This window comes from Oculina patagonica, chromosome 9 (assembly GCF_052425735.1).
Source record: "Oculina patagonica isolate OP01 chromosome 9, crgOcupat, whole genome shotgun sequence".
In the NCBI taxonomy this organism is placed as follows: domain Eukaryota; kingdom Metazoa; phylum Cnidaria; class Anthozoa; order Scleractinia; family Oculinidae; genus Oculina; species Oculina patagonica.
Genome location: NC_135766.1, coordinates 22493143 through 22502140, shown reverse-complemented (window position 1 = coordinate 22502140; position 8998 = coordinate 22493143). Strand labels below are relative to the sequence as shown.

Sequence of the window (8998 nt, the reverse complement as noted above, 5' to 3'; positions counted from 1 at the left end):
AGTCATCCTTCACCATTTTCGATGCCATTGAAATTTTGAAATTTGTATGGTGAGGCAAAATCTTATTACATTGCTGTGAGTTGTGTTACTGGAAGTTTGTTTAATGACCTTTTACTGTTTCACTGTAATCTCTTACATTTAGACATGCTCCTCGTAAAATACAATACCGAATCTCTCGTATGTAAACAAAAACAAAGGTGTGGCTGACTAGGGTCCTTTAAGTCAGTTTATAAACTTGTCGTGGTTGATGAATGCCGAAATATTTTACTTTTCTTTGCAGCAATATGGTTGTTTTTGTTGTCAAGTGGTGTGCCTTGCTCAGGAACGACAGCTGCCTTCGGGAAATGCTTTGCAGCCCTTGAACATACGAAAATGTCCCGAACTGATCTTCGAATGGTGTCGTTTCTTCCACAGTTAATCAAAGGATTCATTAATCCATTGAGAGTAATAAATACAGTAAAAAATGGCCTAAAGGGAGCTTTACTTCTATAACCCACGATTGTTAGTATAATAGGACTAGCTAAAGCTGGCAGAAGTGTAAAGACGAGCGCCAAGAGAATGAAACCGATAGTCTTAGCCAGCTGTTTTTCTCTCTTCAAGACAGCGAGCGGTCGTCGTCCGTGTTGCGTCATGTTCTTCTTTTGCCGTCTGTTAGCCACGAAAATTCCAATGTAACTACCGATAATTATAATAACGCACGTGACATAGAATGCTACGCCCACGAAAAACACAAGGAATCTCTTCTCGGGCACAAACCGATTAAGCATGTATACCAACAAGACACCCGCAACACTCAAAAACCAGCTGACAGAGGCTTCTTTTACAGTGCGTGACCTGTTTTTGTGATTTCGATACCATTGAGGATTATTTATAGCTTGATATCGGTCTTTGCTAATGACAGCCAGGTTGCTTAGAGTTGCAAAGAGGCACAGAATAGAGATGTAGGCGTTTTCTCCTCTACTTGTAGGACACAGGTGCAGGTGGGTGGCTTTTCTTATGTCTCTGTAGAAAACAAATGCCGCCCACAGTAAATCGCTGATGGACAAGCTGCAGAGTAGTATAAGTGAAGGATGCTGGCGGCTTTTCATACGGGCTACGGCAGCAAGGAGAAGCAGGTTACTCAGGAGTGACAGCAAGGCCATGATCAGGTCGAGGGGAAGAAAGACAGAATTGGCGATGTCTCTCAGCTTTTCCTGGAGCTCCACGGAAATGTCAGGAACGAGACACTCCAAATAAGGCAGAGGGCTGGTTTGATTGAACGTGACGTTACTAGGTAGAAAAGCCATCACCTAGGGAAAATATTGATAATAATCATTCCATGAGTTTACGTTGATTATGAGATGATAAATAGCTTACAAGCACTCGAATGAATTGTTTTGCTTTGAGAAGGTGGCGTTGTCTTGTGGTAAGGCCCGGGGGTAAGGGCTAGGCCTTTCTCGATTATGCTAGCATTTTTTTCGGCATTTTTTTGGAAAACGAGCATTTTTTTTCGTTTTTTCTTGTAAAAGAATTGCTAGCATTTTCTGTCATTTTTCATGACTGTGATCCAGATTTCTGCACTCAGAACTCAGAAGGATAAATAATCCTAAAGTTTCACAATTTTGATTACTTAATTTGATTGTTTTCTGTCTGTTTCGACTGTTTGTGCGTTGTGTTACTTGTGCGTGTACACCAACGGAAAAAAGGTATGGGTGGTCAGCGGGTAACTCTTTCTCTTGCTCAGCCAAGATCAGCGAAGATGGCGTCGGCCACGAACTTGCAAGATAGACTAGTTCCATCATCTACAGCAAGAGATCGATCACTACAGTTCACTACAGTATCACCTGTTGTTAATATGAGCATATAATGTAAGAGTTTGTACGTTTTGTTTGAAATAAAACAAAGCATTCTTTGGAATTCAAGTGGCATTTTTTAAAGAAATCAGGCATTATTTTAGCATTTTTTTGGCTTTATTCGAGAATTTCTAGTAGCATTAAATGCCAGTTTTACTAGCATAATCGAGAAAGGCCTAGTAAGGGCGCTAGCCTTGTAATTCGGACTTCGCCGTCAGGCTGCCAACTATAATTACCTAAGATTATTCTCAAGTATTATTAATTTTCAGTACAAAAGTGTGAGATTAAACGAGAATTAAATATTTGGAATAATGCCGCTTTCTGCTTTAGTTCACAGGAAATGGCTACAATTCATGTAAGAGTCTGCCCCATCGTTGATTATAAGTTATTAACTAGGGATAGTTGTCACTACAGCTGCCCCCGCTGTTAATCCTTTTTTTTTTCCAGCGCATCCGTTACTACAATACAGTCAATTCTTTCGATTGATATTTTGGCTTTTCTATTTGCTTAATTGGTTGAAAATCAGTTTTCTGTTTTGGAACATTTAGGCGACAATTCAGAGATGAAGAAAAAAAACTCACTGGCTAGTGGCTACTCGTGTTTCCTAAACTATTTTCGTGCTGTGCTGACAGAATATACACGGTTTGTGGCCTTTTAAATTTCTTCTTCAATATGGGACAACGACGTGCGATTTAAAACAAACTTTCGGGATATGTTGAAGCCAAGTGAATAAACAAAACAAAGCGAAAAAATTCGAAAAATTATTTACAAGAACGCGACCGCGACCGCAAGGGGGGGGGGGGGGGGTAGTGGTATACCATCATACCTGAAAAACATGTACCCAGTATACCCATATTTTCCCTGAAAGTCATGAAAAATACCAAAATTTGGAAAAAACACAGTATATTTTATACTCATAAATGCACGGTTAGTAGTACGACGGCAAATTGTATTGGACAATTTAATTGGATTTGGCCGATATTTCGACTAGACAACTAGTCTTCTACAGGGCCAGAGGAGGAGCATTTGAGAACACGTCGTCGTACTAGCCTTGCATTTAAAACTACTTTTTAAACACCTCGAGTGAGTTCTAGTATATGGATCTCCGAGCTACGTGTGATCCGGCAAAGGATTGTGCCATAGTCTTCCTAACGTTGTGTGACCCTCTGAATTTAACCGCCCCCCCCCCCCCCCCTTTTAAAAAATATTTAAAAAATTTAGACTGAAGACATCCTAAATTAAGTGACTCGATATTTAGTTCACTATCTTACAGTTCTGTTTTTTATATATAAAACAGGCCAAAAAAAATCCAATCGTTCGGAATTATTTCAAAAAATCTCAAATGACGTCACTGTACAAACAGAAAAAGAAGTGTTTTCAGTATTTGCTCCGTCAAATCACAGTCACTCGAAATATTATTTTGCCTGCTCAGGGAAGGAGTTTTTTTTAATCGAGCGGTCTAGAGTTTTTCATCTCGACCTTTTCCGTTTCATCCGTAACACTTGCCCAATGGCCATTCTTTGCAGCCTTTTTCTCCGCTGAAAAAATATTATAATAAGATTAAATCTAGAAATTGATTTGATATCAAGCGATCAATGTTTCAAAAAGACCAAACAACAAGCTGTGATCGTGAAATTTTTTATAGCCTTTGAAAAACCTTTTTAGAATTATGTCAAATTGAGCGCAAACCCTCTCGCCATGTTAGCTACGGCTACGTACCTTGAGTTATCATCTACACTGGCGGGTTGAATTATCTACCTTATTATACGAAAATAACGAAATATGTTATTAACGCGAATTTCAGTAATCTGCGTTAATTTTATGCACTTTAAACACGTTTGTTATATGCATGTAAATATAATTTTTCGAAAATTCGTGTTTATTTTATTACACGAAAATTTTGTTCCTGTTGTTTAAAAATGCTTCTTTATATTCCTATAATAAGGTATTTAATATCATAAGATATTTAAGTTATCTACTGCTCTGGCAGTGAATTATCAAAAATCTTATATGTCTTGTTAGGCTTTGTCGGAGGAAAATATTGATTAGTGAGTTATGCAATAATTTGGCCTGAAGTGGCAAGAAAATTTCAGAACTCTGATATTTTCGATTCATATCGATTTCATTTCATGAAACCTACCATATTATATAGGTTGTTAAAGGAAGTTGTCAGGCGATGTTGATGTTAACCAATGTTCTGGAAGACGTGTAATTTAGTCTTCAAATGTACTCTTCTTGTATTTATTCACACATTACATTATAAAGTTGTCAAAAAGTCACAAATGATGATAATTAGTTTCGCAAATAATTGCAATATTCAAGTACCGCTGCAAATTGAACATAAGACTGTTTTGTTTTACGGTGGATCTTAATGACATCAGCGGATATAACCGCGGGAACCGGCGGACCCAAACCTTGTTAAGCTAACAGATGGCACAACATCGGAACCATATCTGTTAGCTTATATTTTCCGATTAACTTAGGAGCCGGTCCAACGTTAACGGATCATTTCGTTGAATATCTGTTCGGAAGGCCGATTAGCCCCTCAGATTTTCTTTAGTGAAAAGTCACCTCGAACCTTCGTATATAGGAAATATAACACCTGTTGGTTTCGGAGAGGTAAAAGTGTAGTTGTTTTTGGCACGGAAAAACGCCAGCTATACGATTTTTGGAAAGCTAACAACAGCTCGCAAATGAGATTTTATTCCCTTAAATTTTTCTGCCACTTTAATGTTCAGCTTGAAAGTTCGAAAAGATTTCTCAGTGTTAGTTTACACAAATATCCCTTTAAAAGGTTTTAAACTGATAAAGGAATACAGTACAACGACATTCCCAGACTTTGACTAAATTTCCTCGTTGGGTGCGCCTGTTAATTTAGTGTTAATTTAATTGTTTGTGAGAAAGATTGTGGATAAAATCAGCTAAATAAATGTCGAGATTTAGCAACCATTTTTCAAAGTTAACCGGAAAAAGAAAAAGAAAAAACATTTCAGTTTCTCTTACTGGGTCATAAATAAAATAAACTTACCTGAACTAAAATGGAAAGATATAAACTGCGGGAAAAGTCAGGTTACCTTGGTTTGAAAGGGGTTATTTAACTGGGAATGGCTAACGTTTTTATAAGAGAATGTCCGTGCGGGAAGAGAAATTATTTATTGCTTTTATAATCCCAACTAAAGCCCAGTGAGTTGCGTCTTCCGATTCATAGATCAACATATTATCTACGGTTAATATTGCGGCCGTGTATTATTCATATTTACCTACTGGTTAGCGTACAGTTTAAAATAAGTGATACCGTAAAATTCTGAAACTAATGCCTGGGCTTATATTTGCTTAACGTTCCTTTTAGGTGGGCTTATTTTCGGGAAGGGCTTAAATACGGGAGGACGTATTTTCGGATGGAGATTTGCGTTTTAAAAATACTTTGATTCCTATTTGACCCTATTTTGTTGCTTAAAATCACACAATAACAACACATGGTTAAACTCTTAAGGTATCAGAGAAGGAAAATTTGCTTTGAGTTCCACATGAAATTGTGCGCATACAATAGCCCAATTTCGATATTTTAAAATTCAGCCTAAAACAATAGACATCACAACGAGGCTCCGGGAATAAACCCCACAAACTCTATAGTTTAGTCCCCGGAGCCTCGTCCTGAGGTCTATTGTTTTGGGCTGAATTTTAATCTATCGAAATTGGGCTATTGTGCTAACCCCAATAAAGTATATGTCTTCTGGAAGCGTATCGAACATTTTGTTTGTTTTATTATTTTGTTTGCAATTATGATGTTAAGCAACATAAGGTTTATTTGAGAACACGTTGTGTTCTCAAATACGAGTAATCGTTAAATATGAGCACAAGGTCTAATATCTGGGTGGGCTCATTTTCGGAAAGATTTTTGCCTCTAAGATTTAAAGGGCTTATTTAATTATTTTTATTTTGTGTAATTTTTTGCAAAGAGTATTATATGTATATGTCGCTTTTTGTTAATCTTTGGGTCGTGCCGAATTATAACGAAACTGATTAGCAAAAGACCGCTTTTAACCCATGAATCGGTAAAGCTGCTAATTAACAAATCACTTAATAATTTGTCAGTAAGGAGAACATTTGCTAATTAACAAAAATGAAGATTTTGTAAGTCATTAGACGTGAATTTTTGAGAATCACTGATAAACAAACACTATCAAAAACGTAGCTTGCAATACAAGGCGATGTTACTGTTGACCAATGTACTGGAAAATGTCTAACTTAATTTTCAAATGCACTCTTCTTATATTCACATCAGGTGCCGAGAATATTGACAAATCGTATTTCGAAGATTTCAAAAAGTCCCAAAATGATGATAATTAGTTTCACCAATTAACTGCGATATTCAAGCATTGCAGCATAAAAGATGTTTTGTTTTACAGTAGAGTTAATAGCATTTGTTAAAATAACCGCGGGAACGGAGACAAATCTGATTGTAAAATAACAGATGACAAAATTCGGAACCATGTTGCTTAAGCAGTCGAACCCCCATTAAGCGGCAACGCAAGTAGACGCAAGTTGGGCCGTCTCCGTTTGGTCAGGACTAGCGTGCACTTGCGTTGACTAGCGTACACTTGCACTGACTTGCGTTCACTTTGGTCAAGATCAAATTTGCACTTAAGTAAACGCAAGTTTTTCACCGTTTGGCCACCTAAATCAAGGCAAGGCATGTTTTAAACTTCAAAGTTTACTTCAAATACACTTGCAACTAAACTGGTGGCCAACTTGTCCGTTTGGCCACCCAAAGCAAGTCTATACGCAAGTTCCACTTGCGATTACTTGCGTTTATTTGCGCGCGTTATCGTTTGGTCAGGGCGCGTGGTAAAAACATCACTCCATTGCCAGGAAATCAAAAGGACAGGCTTAGTGACAACGTAACGGAATCACGTCAAGACGATAATAAACGTGTGTTTGAATGTTTTTATCAGTCGTCACGTCAAATTTTAGACTCTTATCTGTCATTAGAATAAGACTAAATTTCGATAAACATTTGACAATAAAAATAAGCGAGAGAAAGACACAACGTTTCGATAAACCGCTATTTTATTTGTCACTTGAAAATGATGTCAGGATGACATCGAAACGTTGTGTCTTTCTCTCGCTTATTTTTATTGTCAAATATCTCTCATTAGGTTGTTGAACATAAGGCCAAACTACGTGGCCGCTTAATAGAGTTAAAAACAAAAGGCAAATACTCAGTGAGACGGCCAAAAGGTGGCCGCGGCCGCTTGATAGTTTCATTAACAGTATTATACTGGCAATACTTTCGGGCCCCCGCTTATGGGTGGCCGCTTAATAGGGGTTCGACTGTAACACATAAAAGATGTTTTGTTTAACAGACGCGTTAATAGCATTTTTGAGAATAACCCCAGGAACGGATGCAAATCTAATTATTAAAAATATAAATGCCCAATGAGGAACCTTATCACGGTTTTCGACGCCATCTTGACGGGTAGGCAACGCGGTTAGAAATTACAGTGTTTGTATGGGAATCCGACGGAAAATATCTTTTCTGGACAACTTATGAGTTGTAAAGTTGAGATACTAGGCAAATTTTTTTATTTGTCAAGTTTACAGGATGTAGCTGGGCTAGAAAGCGTTCAATTACGTTTTTAATTTTCCATACATTTGCCTATCAGTGTCTATAATTTTTTCCGCAAATTGACGCGGTTCGCGGGAAAAATTCGCGCTACGAAGCCTGAGAGCAAGAAACCAGCCTAGATCAGAACAAATTTTAGCTAACCGTGTGTGTCGTGCGAGAAGACGCAGAACCATACGGAGAACCAGGATGAACCACTCGTCGATAGAAAACCATTCTCCTGCACCAGTTTCCCGGGGTGTCATATTTGCTGACATCTCACTCTTGGCCACTGGATTTTTGGCGGGAACTTTTGGTAACGGACGCGACTGCCTTCTTCTTCGAAAATGTCGAGATCTGCGCAAAGTTCCGCACTACTTGTTCGCTAGTTTGTCGGTGGTTGGTTTCCTTTCCTCGCTAGTTTCCATCTTTGGCTGGTTAGTTTTGATCGTAATTAGCCACGTGTTAAATTTTAACGTACCCAAAGTGTTATGTTTTATTATAACCCCGCTTGCCTTCGCTTGCATCACTCTCAACGCCATGACACTTTCGCTGATGGCAATCGATCGACAAGACTGTGTTTTGCGTCCCTTTCATCGGCGCATCACTCCACGCAATGTCAAAACAGTTATTCTTGTGACCTGGTTTGTAGCTTTAGTTTTCATCTCGGTTTTTGTTTTCTTTGAGGCGTTTACAAGTGACTCTGTGTGTCATAACTTTGATCCGTACACTCTTCTTGGAAAACTAACGACCTGGAATAGCTTTACAACCTATGTTATTGCGATTGCTATGTTGCTGAACGTGGCTACATTTCTTATTATTGTGATAACTTTTATTCGCATCTTAAAAAAGCTGCGCTCCTCTCCTATTTCGCATTCAAACTCCAGTCAGGACCGCAGGGAACGCGAAATAACTAAATTTACTTACAGATCATGCACCATCTTCGCTGTCTGTTGGTTACCCGTCTTTACGTGCAATCTGTTGGTGCGATTTGGAGGATTTGATGACGATGAAATGAAAGCAGCGCAGGTATTGACAGTGACAATTGCCAAATTCACATATGTGCTAAATCCATTTTTGCACCATAAGATGCTGAAAGAAAGAACTGTGAATCAGATTTTCGCAATGGCTGCTCTCAACGATAGGAGAACCAGGAGAAGAATACTTGCCGGAGCCGAAAACCCAGCATGCAGTGCGAACGTCCGGCTGCGAGACATTGCTGATGTTGCACCTACGCTTGGTTCGGGAGTCGAGGTACCAAGAGTATTACCTAGCGATTTGAATTGCTAACATTCGCCCCGTGAATCAGCTACTGCACACTGAATAGTGAATCTAACGACCGTGTGCTTAAACTAAAAACAAAAAACCGTAAATGCCGAGGTACAACTCAAACTGATCTTATAACTTGTGTAAAAATAATTCTTACAATCAAAGTCTATAAATAAAAGACTTCTGTTACAACAGAATGCGATTGTTGCCGACCATAAACTGCAATAGCGGTTTTCAAAGTAGAATTGTTAACTGAAGAAATGTTTCAAATTAATATCGTATGCGAATATTT

The 8998-nt window shown here is 38.4% G+C and overlaps 2 protein-coding genes across 2 annotated transcripts; one reads left to right on the top strand and one right to left on the bottom strand.

The window, feature by feature from the left end:
• Positions 1 to 227: 227 nt before the first annotated feature.
• On the bottom strand, positions 228 to 1286 carry LOC144665044 (melanocyte-stimulating hormone receptor-like). The gene has a single exon (XM_078526224.1). It carries the CDS (start codon positions 1284 to 1286, stop codon positions 228 to 230), a length of 1059 nt encoding a protein of 352 aa, XP_078382350.1.
• Positions 1287 to 7977: 6691 nt separating this feature from the next.
• LOC144665043 (neuropeptide Y receptor type 2-like) lies at positions 7978 to 8727 on the top strand. The gene has a single exon (XM_078526223.1). The coding sequence runs from the start codon at positions 7978 to 7980 to the stop codon at positions 8725 to 8727; it is 750 nt and encodes a 249-aa protein (XP_078382349.1).
• The last annotated feature ends 271 nt before the right edge of the window (positions 8728 to 8998 follow it).

What these genes read in the sequence shown, in the direction of transcription:
- LOC144665044 (XM_078526224.1), bottom strand. Translation starts at nt 1,286, where the DNA reads ATGGCTTTTCTACCTAGTAACGTCACGTTCAATCAAACCAGCCCTCTG.
- LOC144665043 (XM_078526223.1), top strand. Translation starts at nt 7,978, where the DNA reads ATGACACTTTCGCTGATGGCAATCGATCGACAAGACTGTGTTTTGCGT.